Source organism: Tubulanus polymorphus, chromosome 2, assembly GCF_964204645.1.
Source record: "Tubulanus polymorphus chromosome 2, tnTubPoly1.2, whole genome shotgun sequence".
Lineage (NCBI taxonomy): Eukaryota > Metazoa > Nemertea > Palaeonemertea > Tubulaniformes > Tubulanidae > Tubulanus > Tubulanus polymorphus.
The window spans coordinates 5,036,689-5,051,226 of NC_134026.1; the positions used below are offsets into that span (position 1 = coordinate 5,036,689).

The 14,538-nt window shown below is 38.4% G+C and overlaps 3 protein-coding genes across 3 annotated transcripts; 2 read left to right on the top strand and 1 right to left on the bottom strand.

The window, feature by feature from the left end:
* The first annotated feature begins 288 nt into the window (after window positions 1-288).
* Window positions 289-1,899, top strand: LOC141898306 (histamine H2 receptor-like). Its single transcript, XM_074784148.1, has 3 exons — window positions 289-1,183; window positions 1,358-1,579; window positions 1,883-1,899. Exons 1-3 carry the CDS (start codon window positions 289-291, stop codon window positions 1,897-1,899), a joined length of 1,134 nt encoding a protein of 377 aa, XP_074640249.1.
* Window positions 1,900-3,930: 2,031 nt separating this feature from the next.
* LOC141900289 (dynein light chain Tctex-type protein 2B-like) lies at window positions 3,931-5,568 on the top strand. The gene is made up of 2 exons (XM_074787102.1): window positions 3,931-4,008; window positions 4,649-5,568. Exon 2 carries the CDS (start codon window positions 4,669-4,671, stop codon window positions 5,236-5,238), a length of 570 nt encoding a protein of 189 aa, XP_074643203.1. The 5' UTR covers window positions 3,931-4,008; window positions 4,649-4,668; the 3' UTR covers window positions 5,239-5,568.
* A 3,675-nt stretch (window positions 5,569-9,243) lies between these two features.
* Window positions 9,244-14,520, bottom strand: LOC141898795 (serine beta-lactamase-like protein LACTB, mitochondrial). The gene is made up of 6 exons (XM_074784897.1): window positions 13,924-14,520; window positions 13,516-13,582; window positions 12,882-13,072; window positions 12,218-12,479; window positions 11,673-11,838; window positions 9,244-10,673 (listed from the first exon to the last, which is right to left on the bottom strand). The coding sequence occupies exons 1-6, from the start codon at window positions 14,311-14,313 to the stop codon at window positions 10,022-10,024; spliced, it is 1,728 nt and encodes a 575-aa protein (XP_074640998.1). The 5' UTR covers window positions 14,314-14,520; the 3' UTR covers window positions 9,244-10,021.
* Between the last annotated feature and the right edge of the window lie 18 nt (window positions 14,521-14,538).

The window sequence follows — 14,538 nt, forward strand, 5'->3', positions numbered from 1 at the left end:
TGCAGTTTAGATACTCGGGGGAACAGACAGTATATTTGGACGTAAAGCATTGGAAATATAAACAGTGGATAATAATTTTCTTATTTGTTCGAAAATCCGGATAAAACATTAGGGATGCGAACATGACAAACATCCGTCGGCTCAAAGATATGAAATGTCACATTATACGAAAAGCGACAAAAGGCGCAGTATATGAATCACGTATCAAAAGCGCACGTGGTCACCTACGGCAATCGAAAGAAGATAAGACGTTTTTTTTCTAGAATAAAGCGGAGACTCTGCAACAAGATGTCAAGCTCGGCGAATATCACTTCATGTGTAATCGGACGAGCAAATTCACAAAAATACATTCACGAATCTAGCACCATCTCGGCATCGGTCGTAGTTCAATGCGTCGTCATATTTTTCTTAATTCTCTGTGCTTTATGCGGAAATTCGTTGATTTTTGCGTCTATTTACCGCACGAAACGACTTCAAACGGTCACCAACATCTACACGGCGAATCTAGCTGTAACAGATATATCGGTGGGTATATTCAGCTTGCCGCTGCTCGTGGTTTCCGTCGTGTACGACGAGTGGATTTTACCCGTTGAATTGTGCCTGGTCAGCGCGTGTGTGGGCGAGATTCTTTTGCTCGTTTCGATTTCGACGCTGGCTGGAATATCGTTCGATCGTTATTTATGCATCTGTCACCCGCTTACCTACCCGAACCACGCGACCCCGACCAGAGCGGGCGCATTCATCGCCGTTGTTTGGCTTATCGGGTTATTTTTTGGATGCTCCCCGTTTTTAGGGTGGGGTCGTTATTGTTTCCGACCGTTGACCATTCCGATGTGTAGTCCAATGTGGAATGAAGATATCAGTTACGCCGCGGTTGTAATCGTAGTGAATCTTACTGTGCCGTCGATGGTGATGCTTTTTTCCTATGTTCGAATCGTCGGTGTAGCTCGAAAACAAGCCCGTCAAATCGCCCAGATTCACGGCGCTTTCGTCGTGCGCCGAACCGGACGCATTCCCGGCCAGCCTACTTCTACTAGCACTGATGTGAGCAAGAGTAACTGCTGTTTCAATTGCTGTGTCAACCGAATTGGAGGACCTCGTTGGAACAGCAAACAATCTCGAGTTGTTTCCATGGCTCCCAGAAGCAATATGAAAACTATAAAGACAGTTTTTATCGTGGTTGGTAAGTGATATATACGACAATTTATAAGCCATTAGTAAAGAAGAATTCAAATCAATCGACGATGATAAAGCCACGAGATTTTTTATGCAAACATTTCACCATTTTATTCGCATTTCTGCTTATAATTGTTACCTCGTTCCGTTCCTCGGTTCCTTAATCAATATTCTATTATAGGAACGTTTTTCATCTGCTGGGGGCCGTATGTCGGGCTGTACTTTTACCACGTGAACAACGATGAGCAGAAAGTGGGATACGTTATCGAAATGCTCGTCACTTTGCTGGCTTTCAGTAACAGTTCGGTCAACCCGTACATATTCGCCTTACTGAATAAGGATTTTCGCCGCGCTTGGAAATGCCTCGTTTTTGACATCTTGCGGAAGTCGCACCGCGATGACAGTGAGTCTAACCACTACAGTGGGACACGGCCGTCAAGAGCCAACAGTCAGGATAGTGCAGTACATCCGCCGTTGTACTGTCAACAGAAACAGATTGACGAGTTAATAGTGGAAGATATGACTTCATAATTTTAGTTTCCCTTATTTCTGAATTTTTGATGTAAAATGTTCTCAAATAAAGATATTTCTGAAAAGCAATTTCAAGCAAAGTGCATCGAAAAAAATTTTCCGTCATAGAATTATTAAAACTTCTAACGGAGTCTAGCAGCGTTCTCATTCAGAACATTTCTGTTATTAATTCTAGCTCGAGGTGGCGTATGAGTAGAGCAACGAGTTGCGACGACTGGTGAACAATCTTGCAAGACCAAGGGGTTTGCGTTTCGTAAATCAAGTGTTTGATTCGAATTATTGCTGTTGGCAGAGTTTCTTGGTTGAATGTTCCTTCTCTAGCCTTTTTCCCTTTAGTGAAAAAAGAGATTTCTAACTGCTTATTATGCCTCGAGTGGAAGTGGGTTGAGGATGAAAAAATGTTTCTTTTCAGCGATACTTTCTGTGGGTGTATGTATCTTATATCACTTGTTGGTAGTTTGATTTTATGATATCACGACGATTGGGGCAATGACACTAGTGTAAGCCTAATTGCAAACAAGCCCACGAGGAAGAAACCGATCACGATTTACTTTCTACAAACTTTTCTCACATGCAAAAAATTTACATTATAGCACAACTCTCCTTTTATTGACGTCCTGCGGATAATACAAATTAGTAGTTCGTTCAGTTGAATTATCAAATACCCCGGGACACACTTTCAATAAATAGGAGAACTGCGGGTATAATTTGAACTGAATCGAATCCATATTGTTCAATTAACACGTGAAAAAGCTAAATTTAGGTTCATGGTTCGATTGGTAAAGCGTAGATTGATCGGCATGTGCGGCTTTTAGTGTTTTTCGAAGCTGATCCCGTGTGTGTCAACAGAATATAGTTTGCGAAAAATATTCAGTGCAGACATCAAATTGAACGATCGCAAACATAACGCTTTAAACATAAATTTTCAATCAACACACGTGTTTGCCGATTCATTCAGCTAGCAAATTTGTTTTAGAGCAAATAATCCCTCGATATATTGTTGACATGACGTCATCTGTTCAAACAACTATTTAACTACAAAACCATACATTGCCCACATGACGCCGTGTTTTCTGTGTTTTGATGAAGATTGTGTTTTCAAATCGCTTTTTGCAATTTCTATTCGTAGATCAGTTTTTTTGTTGATATTTTTGGCATACCAAATGGTGTAGATTTCAACAAACGAGTATGCCTAAAATAGTATTCTGGCTAACACAGATCTTCGAAAATGAATTTGATAATTTGTCCTTTTTCGATATAATTCGCTGTATTTCTTAAGATCATTCATTTTTCTGATAAACGAAGTCATGACCCGAAGATTGTGTGGACTCTACGCCGAAATACAATAACGACAGCGACATTAACCCGTCCGAAATAGAAACTCCAGTGAAAGTTCGCTCGCTCTTTTGAAAGCTTTCGCGGTATGGTGACACGAAAAAAATCGTCATTGTTTATGTCAGCTTTGGTGTCACCTGCAGAAATCAGGTCGCTTTAGTCGGATTACAAATGAAGAGCCCACTTTTTAAGAAGTATGCCAGGTTTTTTCTTGTTCAAATGAATAGAAATCCTACTGAGATAAACGAAGATATGGACTAGATTTTTATGGTTAGCGCACACGCGTTAACGTGGAGATTCCGCCTTTATTTATAGATAATGATCAGATTTTTAACTGTACTCTGAGATGAAGTATTGCCCTTCAGTTGAACGCCCAAAATGAAGTATTCCCGTGTTCAAATTCAAATATAATCACTGTCTCCGGTAAACTAAAAGCAGTTCATTATTTGTATCAGCAGCTATCGATATCTTGTTGCCATCGTATTTTCTATCAAAGTCGAAATTCAAACATGAAACATATAAATCAATGGGTATACGTTCATCGAAATTCATAGCTACAGAATCTATTGTCTCGTTTATCACATACATACTCACAAATGTCTTTCGAAAATCGTGTATGCTATTAGCAATAATGCATGCACATTTTGTCATTTATTTTGTCATTTATTTATCGTTATCTCTGGCACGCAATAATCGAAATGAAATGAGATTGTCTTGTATTTTTTCCGCGTAATGTCGATTGGCATTTCAAGTCGTTCAATGCCGAGAGAACCAGTTGAATTTAAGTTCTTTGTCTGTTACACACACGACTTTCCCTGGATGATCAAATGAATAAATGTTGTATATACGTACACAACAGTTCTGGTTGCCATTCATTTCTCGCTGGAACTTCAAGCGAGTCGATCTACTCGCAGCGGTCACTGAAGTCGTCTGCCGCCTCTGCACGGATTTCATCACAATCAACAGGTTAGAAATGCGATGTTAATGAAAAAATCATTACATATTTCGTAAACGAATGCTATTGATTTACAAAGCTTTTATCGAATATGATAAAGTTGATAATTAAGTTACTGTCGCTCAAAGGTAAAATTAGAAGTAAAAAATCCGTAGGTTTATCATTAGTTATTGGTGACGGTGAAAGTGAGAATTGAAGAAGATCTTTTGAAGTTACGAACGCATGCATCAAATCATTAATTATGAAAAATTAAGAATGTAATTTAATATTTTCCATTTCTTAATTCGATTTTCGACGGATTCATGTACTTGAATTGACTCAATATTGATAACTGAAGAAATATTGAAGAACCAGGCTCCTTAGTTACCGCCTAGTTGTTTATAACTGTGAAAAAAACCTAAAGCTGGAAAATGATAGGATTTCGACTTGGTTTTATTATGCAAGAAAAAAGTCAACAGAGATAGTCACTACAAGTAATAAATGGGCGCAGGTTTCAAAAATTATTATTTTATGGCTATTTTATGCAAATTGTTTCATAAAGCACGAAATTTATTCCCACGTACGACTTCATAAACCGACATTTTATATGTACATACTATTTCCTTTTCAGTTCTTTGTATCCGAGTAATACGTACTTACATATTTTTTCAGATATCATAAAAGCTGTAATTATGCAAAGGCCTTCCGTATCAGGTCCGGTAGGTCCGGGTCAACCGACATTTAGGAAGAAAAGCATTTTGACGGACAAAGATGGCAACCAGGGGCCACCGACAATAATAGGACTTATCGCTGGCAAGCGTTTCGCGAAGAAAATGTCGCAGCGATATCGCAAAACACCTTCGATGAGCACGAGCGGGACCGCTCGTTCGTGGAATAGCACTAACATCAGACTGGAGCCGACCTATCAGCTAGAACCGAAAACTAGATTCCAGCCCGGTAAAGTTAACGAAATCGTTCGAGCGGTCGTCAACTCGAGAATGATGGGTTTTAAATACTCGTCGCGAATGGCGGCTATGATGTCGAAAGTGCTAACGGAAGAAATCAAAGATAAAGTAAAGGGACTCGCGTTTGAGCGATATAAGATTATCTGTCTAGTGAGTATCGGTGAAAATAAAGGACAGGGCGTAGCGGTCAGTAGTCGCTGTGTTTGGGACGAGAGTTCAGACAGATTCACGAATTACACGTACGAAACGAAAGACGCATATTGCAACGTCATCGTTTACGGAGTCTACCATGAATAGTGATCGATTTATTTTTCAAATTTAGAATTATCTAGACAATACTTCGAAATCTAGTTTGTGGCTAACTATCGGGACGGTGCGGCGATGTTGGTGCACCTGTCAATATGTGAAATGATTGTATTAAACAAGAAGCTATTGCGACATCAGCGGGGGTTGCAGTGTATTCAGATGGTGACTTTCCCAGAATATGTAAATTGCATTAATAATGTTTCTCGCAAGCGCCCGCGAGATACGATGTGATTATGATTTAAGCTTGTGACAAAGCGGATTTGAATTATTAATCGGGTGTGATTTGGTATAGCGTTGTTCAGTAACTGTCGGTTTGCTTCACGGATATATGATATTATTGTTAAAATATAGTTATATACATCTTACTATTGTAATAAAAAATTTTTGATAAGTTAACAACCTTTCTTTGAATTACCTTAGATTGACTAAGTTGGTTATCTAGCAAATATACGATATACAACGGCACCCAATGAAATCCACCAACAAATTACTTATTGTACAACCTTAATCTACCTGGCCGTAGTCTGAAACAATATTCGTAACACAACCTAATATGTAGTACTGACGCCATTCATATTCGAGAACTCTCAATAAGTGGGATTCATTATTAAATTTTACAAATAGCTTTACTGCGTGATGAAATTACCAGTGCACCGATTGGAATTTTCAATAGATTTCCAATAACGTCGAGTACCTTGGCAACTGTTCTTCATTCTTTATTCGAGCGTATCTTGTAGTATCTGAAGGACCGCGAATCGACCTGACTTGGAGAAACGATTACTTATTCATTATGTGCACAGTTAACCCGGCTCAGAGGCAAAACTGCTCCTTGAATAATACCTCGATCGTTAAATTCACATCCTACTTGGTAATTTGATATTTCAATGATATATCCTGTAAAATTATTGATATCATTGAAATATGCAGGAAGATGTTCTCAAGGCATGTTTACATCTGATCAATAAACGAATCACAAAAGCTATAGAAATACGAATGGTAGCCATATCAATGAAATTTTCATTTTCACCAAAACACACAGAAAATTTTTCAGAAAATTATTTTCGTATTGTCATATATCAGAGATTGACTAAGTCAGTGAGTGCCTTGTTCGTTTCCCGCAAGCTATATCAGTATATGAACACAGAATAAGTTCGTTGCCAATATTGGGAAGTGAACATGGAACGGTGACGTTAAGTGGCCACTTCTCATGGCTAGATCGGAACAAACGCATTAAATCGCATAGTACCTGCAGTTGGAAAGGACCAAATCGATACACGAAAATTACATGCCCAGCGTTATGGCATTGAGAGAGCGAGATAGGCCTACTGAGTGAAAAGTTTCCGTGAAGGTCTATCTAATGTGCCTGTTGCTCTCTATGAGGAGACCCATCGGGTTGCTGCAGCCAGTGCATTTTCAATCACTTGGTGCACGGATCCGTCTCGCGGAATTCTGCAAAACCATCTAATTGAAAAATACTTTTAGGGGTCCTTATTGTTTTCGTTGCAATGTTTTCAATGTTGTTATGAAGATATTTTCTGTCTTTGTTTTGTCCGTCGTTCAATAAAGTGATTTGCAAAAAGTATTCTTATTCTTGAAAAAACTCGTTCTCCATAAGTAATTAACAAAAAAGGTTTACAGGGAATAATTGAATAACGCACGAATTCTTACCCGCGAAATGGTTCCTAAATTTTATTCAATAGGACCTTAATAAATCAGTGCTTTATGAACAATTGACATGAACATGCCATTTCATCCCCACAACAACAATCATACCTAAATGACAGGTATTCATGTACTCGAGGATTGAAATACAGCTAGGGCAATTACAAATAACCAGTTGCTTTGATATCAATTCTTATCTTTGATATACAATTAAGTTAGATTCAATAACTCCTTGAGGTGCTTCTTATGCAGATACTTCAGAATCCATATAGCCATTGTTAAACCAATGTTTTAGAGTCCATATATAGCTGGCAAATCTACCAACCAACACTGTTCATATATACTCATCTATCAAGAGACTGCTCCCCTATTTCGCTCCTCTATTTTCCATAAGGGCCTTAATAAAAATAGTATTTTATGAACCATTGATAAGCACCACAGAGAAAAAGTTGCAATACACGTAACTAAACAATTGAAAAGTTATTTACACAAATGATGAACATGTGTGTCATTTTATTCTTACACAACAATCATACCCTGCTAAATGAGTTATTTAAAAATAGTTCAAAATAAAAACATTAAACCTACAAACCTACACTCACACTGGTAAGCGTAAGGTAAACTGATTAATCTTAATTATTAGGCCACACAAAGAAATACCCTAGTTTTTCATCAGATTTTTTTCTGGAAAGTGACGAGGGCGGGCAAATTTTATTTTTATTGCGTTTTTTAAATAAAATTTTTGAAATGAAAGTGACTTAGAGAACAGACGCGGGAGGGAAGTTTTTTTTTACCAATGACAAACAAATGCCTGTAATGCAAGTAGAAAATATGCAAAAAAAAGTTTATTTAGAATTTAGAAGCTCCCCAAGTCCAATAAAATCAAACTATATCGACTCATTCAATCGGAACTTGTAAATAGTTTTAAAAACACTTTCGCAATTTCATATTGAACAAGACAAAATCATTAACAAAATCTTAATTTTCCCTCGCTATTTGCTAAATTATTTCTGTAACTGCCCGTCTATCATAATGACTTTAGATTATATTAAAACGTCATTGGTCTCGGTGTTGGTGTCGAACTGACATAAGTGCTCTTATGAAATAAGATCGAATTATTCGACCGTGGTGCAATCGTCATAATTCGAATAGGTTTGTCGGTCCTGTCGGTTCGAACTTCTCTCGGGTTCTGGTAGATGTAGAAAGATAATACATAAAACAGAGACAGCATCAAAACTTCGGACTGGTGGTGGAAGTGGTAGCATCCCGGTGACAGCAGCTTAACTTCTGGGCTACCTGGATTTAGAATAAGGTGGGGGTGCCCAGTGAACAAGACATAAGACATGAAAAAGGAGTGACATTGTCACGACTCAAATCCAAATTGTATGCTGTATGGCTAAACCGTTTTTTATATGACATGACGTCATCAGACAAAATGCTGCAAATAAAGGAATGACTGCTTCTACAGCACATTGCGCACAGCTCAATTCGATATCGAATCCCTCACGCATTATACCTGGTTAAAATCTTATCATGCACAACTCAACAACTAACGCCTTTTTTGTGAATCCTACTCATATGTCTTTATGAAGAAACTATATGGTGAAGAAGTAACGAATGGGGGAAGGGGGTTTCAGGTCTTTCAGTAACTGTTTTCACCGTTCAGCAACGGTTGCAGCACCGTTCGTTTCCTTCTCTTATGTAGCTATCTGCAATCTGCAATCTGAAAAAACAGTTCTTCAATATACAGGCAACTCCTCCTCCTTATCGGCACCATTCGTAGTTTGGACGATAAAAGACGAGATGGCACTGAATTAGCTAACTAAACAGACATGCATAAAGTTGCACAAGTATGATCCCAGTATTTATGCAACTTCTGCAACTATATTACTTTTACTAGTGCAACTATAATGGGAAAGACCACTGTAACTTTACAGCGGGAGACAGGCCATATATGTCCATACTATGGACAGATCTATGAACAATAAATGACTAATGCAACTTGCTGTCATTATTGTTGGTCCGCAAGTTGAGGGTAAAATTAATGAAATTTTGAGCAATTTTCTGAAAAGTGAAGATTTAAAATCTCTTTATATCATAGGAGCAGGTTAAACAGAAATTCCAACGCTGGTGCATATAAACGAAGTTCTATAATCAATTAATTATCCTCCTATCATTAAAGTTGCACAAGTAAAAATAGTAGCACAAGACGGTAGGCTCCGAAGAGACGGACGAACGGCGGACAATGTGAACGCAGTAAAAACAACACCAAACTATTAATCAAATTATTTGAAAATTAATGAAAAAATTTAATGGGATGAAAAAGACCATACAACAAATTATCTAGAAAATACCATGTCACGATAATGACTAATTTTGAGAGGAGATAAAAATAGCTCTTCATCAGATTAATTTTAATGATTGTACAAAACATGACAAGAAAAAAAAACGATTTCTAACAATCAAATACTAAAAACACTTTCAAAACAAATTTCATCACACATTTTATAAAGCAAAATAGTTCATTTCATACATTTGAGTTGGAAATAAAATATCTCAACCCTTAACGACAGAGTCCTGAGTTTATTAAAGCATAATGATTGTTGTAATTTGATTAAATCTGTCTAATACAACTCCCTCTCTCTCTTTCTTCCCAATACACAACTGACAGTCATAAGCATCCTACCCCGGCAGGGATTATTTGAACCTGATGGCATCGAGATTGCCACGGTACGAAACACCGCCACACTAGACCCAGTGCGCAGCTACACACGCAGCTTAGATAATGTCATTATCAGCCAATCAGATACCATTTTATTTAAGCCCAGGTTTTCCCATTTATAGTTCTTCTTCCGTGAAATTTACCTCATCGATTATACAACGAGCAATCTGATTGGTGCTGCAAGTTTTCGTGCGGCAAAGCTGCGCGTGTACCTTTGCAACTGGTCTACTGTGGCAGGGGTTTGTGCCGTGGCTGAGCGTAGCGAGAGGAGAGAGAGAGAGAGACTGACAAAGACAAGTCGCACACAATTGCGTTGTCAACCTATGCCGCCTTTAGATAATGATACAGTTCTATCCTCTGAGTTGACCCCGGAGTTTACTGACTCTGTATTCAAATACTCTGATTTCTTATTGATTTGGCTTCATCGAAATTTTTAGCGATTTCGTGGGCGATTTTACTCATTCCGATATGACTCATATTGGCCAATATTGCCACGACGACGCCTTTTGGGTACGTAGCGGTCCCCGAGGTGCTTCCAACCGCCGGATTATCTAAATCAGCCTCGGGTAAACAGAGCAGTAAACTGCTCGCGCCCATAGCCGCGCCCGTGTGGAACGTACAAAACCGGTGAAATTTACCGTTTCCGAATTTTCGAATGTACGGCACGATCACCCATCCGAGACCGAAATAAGTATCTTTATCCCAGTACGAGGCGGTCCCATCAACCGGAGCCCATAACTGATCCATCGTACTCGCGTGTAGAAACCCAGCACGATCAGACGACTGCGCGTATAGAAACGAGAGATCGTGTGACTGTTCGTTGTAACCGCTATCTTTCGACGGAAATTTAATTTTTGATTTTTCGTCTCTCGATTCCGACGATGTTTTGCTGTCGTGACGATTTTGATAACTGTACATCATCACGTTACCGAATTGAACTAAGTCACCCGCCGTCGACAGTAGGCCCCCTGCCGCCCATTTATAAGAGTTATCCACATACGCCGAGTTTTTCAGCACACCATTTTTAGCGCGATCGTAATACCTGAAAAAAAAATAAAAAACAAAATTGATTATGAGTAAATAATTATTTGATGGCCTGCCTTATCATAGAATGTTTTAGATTATGGTATATGAAAGTCCCCATATACAGTCAAAGCTTGTTATAACGCCAATCAAAATTTTTGCAGTATAACCAAAATGACGATCGTGAGAATTGACATAGTATACACAACCTGATTATTAACCAAATCTAGAATTAGACATCAGTTGATCTTAATTTAGGAAGGGTCAAGAACTTAGCTCATTACATTTAGATAAAAGTAAAAAAATGATACAGTAGATGTGTGATACTACCGACCACATGGATTGATTCTTAACCAAAAACTGGAAACGTCACTGACGAAAGATCGTTGGCGGTTTAACGAATGTTTTCTCTATGAGTTTGAATAGGACCATTAGGCCTATAGGATTTCGTTGGGGTTATGGCGGAGGGTGAGAGGTGGTTTAACGAGAGCTATTTACATACGCATAGATACCAAAATGAACTGTGCACAATGAAATTCTTGGGGATAGGCGAATTTGGCGGTTTTACAGATGGCGGTATAACGAGCTTTGACTGTATTCAGTTCGCGTACACGTAAAACTGTCACATTCTTTGCACCGATGTCTTCAGCATCTACAAAACCTAGCTCAATATATCACTGCTAGATTCATGGTTTTTTTAGACGTCAAAAATGTATATTTTTGTTTAACCTTCGACCTGGACAAAATAACTGGGTTATCTAATCCCGCAATATTAATGAACTACAATGTATTATGGAAAATTCTAAATCTAAATTGGCTTTCTTTCCTAAAAACCAAGATGGCTACCCCAAAATCCCCCATGACATGATAAAATTGCCTGGTTATGGTTGTGATTAGATCCAATCACAATGACCATTTGATAATTTGATTCAGAGGACATGTTCTTCAATTTGATTTGAGTTCGATATCAATAAGCTTAGATAATAAAAGTTCTAATTAAGTTATACATCAAACTGACCTTGACCGATTGTTAATAATAGGTGAATTCTCGTCTAAATACGTTTCATTCATTCCTAATTGTTTGAACAATAACTCGAACAGTTTCGTGATTTTGATGCCGGATGTCTCTTCGATTGCAGCGCTGACCAGCGTCCAAGCCGGTGTTGAATAAAGGAACCGCGTGCCTGAATAGAGATCACAATTTTATCGATCAACAAGTACAAGAGTTGCTGAAAACTTGGTTTATTTAAACTAACAGTTAAACCATTGAAATGTCTGTTAAAACCATTAACCACCGATTGTTGAAAGAAGAACGAATCTAAAGTCTATGGATATTTTGATGATTAGACCAAGAACCATATCGTCACAGAATCAAATAATACATCATTAACTTCTTATAATGATTTTCAAGAGTTTTAAGAAAATAATTCTTTGATTTAGATGAACTTTTACGGAATCAATAAACCAGGACCCACTTTCACTGTTCTGAGAATTGACGAAAATAAACTTATTCTCACAACTCTGCAACTGGATCCTGATGATTTTTCTGAAGAAATTTCTTACCAGGTTCAAATATCAAAGGGTCATTTCTGAATAAATCAACAGATTTCTCCAAACTATCGAAGTATCTTTGATTTTTCATTTCACTCTGAGCGAATTCATCTTTCTGTTTCTGTAAAGCGTCGATCGTAGGATTTTCACGTTGTTTTTTGGGTCTGATCTGACGGTCGATTTTCTCAAACTCATCTTTCACTTTTTCAGGATCTTTTTCATAATGTCGCACGCCGGAACGATGTGACACTAACTGACGTATTGTTATATCAACCTAGCATCGAAATCATGAAAAACAAGTTGTAGAATTTTGCCATATACTAGAAGTTAAAACCAGACCTTATGATTTCTTTCAACTCTCAACCCACTACAGTAAGCGCCATATTTCAGGCTTCCTTCCCCCGATGAAGGGGAGAGGCAAGACGAAAACCGGGATTGATTTGAACCCGTGAACTCACTGATTGACGAGGGACCAGTGACCGATGGTTTAATCCACTCAGTGACTACAACTCTTCATCAGTCAAACCACAATGTCTTATTTTCGGATGGTTGCATGCGAATAGAGCAAAACATCGGACAGATGCTGCTGACCAAATCAGTTTGTTATGAGAAGCATTTCTTTGAAGGATAACCAGAACATTTACTAATCAATAGTTAAGTCTAAAGTGCTACGTACATTTTTGCCTTGGAATGTTTTCTGCGGCCATGACGTCACGTATTGTTGAACCGGTTTATCGATGTCAATTTTTCCAGCTTCCATCAGTTTAGCGAGAATACTCATCGTAATTGGTTTACTGATACTAGCGATTCTCATCACTGTATCAGCAGTACACGGTACTCGGTTTTCTACATCCGCGAAACCAATACCTACAACAACAATCAACTCTCTCTTCACTTTCTGTGGCCACTTTCCACCCATTTACAAATTCCATGGGTTTTCCAGGTCAAGGGCCACCTTGCATTAACACTGGTCAGAATAGTGACAATGAAATATCTGCTCAAAAAAATTGTGAAAAATCTATGAATATACGTGGGAAAAATTCTCAAAAAGTACTCGTACCATTGAAATACATGTATCTCGATGCCATTTTATGCAAAAACTTTGTGAAAATTTTAACAAAATCTGTCCAGATTGTGATCAGTAACTGCTTGATGTACACCTTAACATGAAAAAATCTGGAAATCCTGGTATTCTGTTGTGACAAAAGCCAATTGTTTGTAAGGATGTGAAAAAATTTAAAAATTCCAGAGTTAATCCATCTGACCCTTGAAATAATCATCATACAAGCCATAAGAATGTTGATAAGTACCTTCAGCCCACACTTTATTGCCATCAACAGAAACAGCTACACTCAATCCGGGAATTCCATACTCCGTCTGAAAAACAAAAACATGTAGGCTAAAACCACGTGAAGTGACCAGAAATATTAATGACTTAATATCAAAATCTGCTGTCTGGACCCCATGAATCCCCTCTCAAACATCATTCTTCCAATTTATGATCATCTAAACTACATCAGAGATATTTCTACAAACTAATAGACATTTTATCGGCACACTTTCAAAACCGATCGTCTACACTTCACACTACATTTGGTGAAGGGGCATGGGGGGTGGGGTCACAGGCTGCAGATTGTGTCATTATTCTAAACTTAAACTTAAGTTATCTAAGCACTGAATCAAATTTTTTGAGAATTACGAAGCCGAGGTTTCCTTACTTGAAATTTAGCGATCAGTTGTTGGCAGTCGGATATCGCGTGGTCAAAATATTCATTACTACCCACATTCATTCTCTGATCCATATTCTGAAAACTGCTTCTTTTACGAGACCAACACTCGGTCTTTGGGCTGCTAGGACCTCGTTCATCATCAGAACTGGACCGCAGCCCATCTGTCACATCTCCGGTATCATCTTCTTTATCTTTTTCAAATTTTCTACGTACATGGTGAAGATCGGAAGCTATTGTAACTCCTAATCCGGCTATAAGACACCAAGTAGCCAACCGAACACATGTGATTATTCCACCACCTGCAAACCATCTTCTGATTCCCCTCATACTCTTATCAAATCCATCCACTTCAGGCTCAACACGAAATTTCTCAACCATATTTTGCTGGCGGTGGTTGGTAGTGCAACGTTTTTTGGGCTGATTAGGTTGAAGAGGCTCGGTCAACTGAACCCGATCTAATGTCTATTTCAACTTGACTTGAGCAGGAGAGCACATCAGGTGGCCTAAAATTTAGCTCAGTCAGTTTTGAAGGTACCGGTACATAGGCCTACCTGATCACCCGTAGGTGTAATAAAGTAATTTTGAATTTGGTGTCGAGTCGAG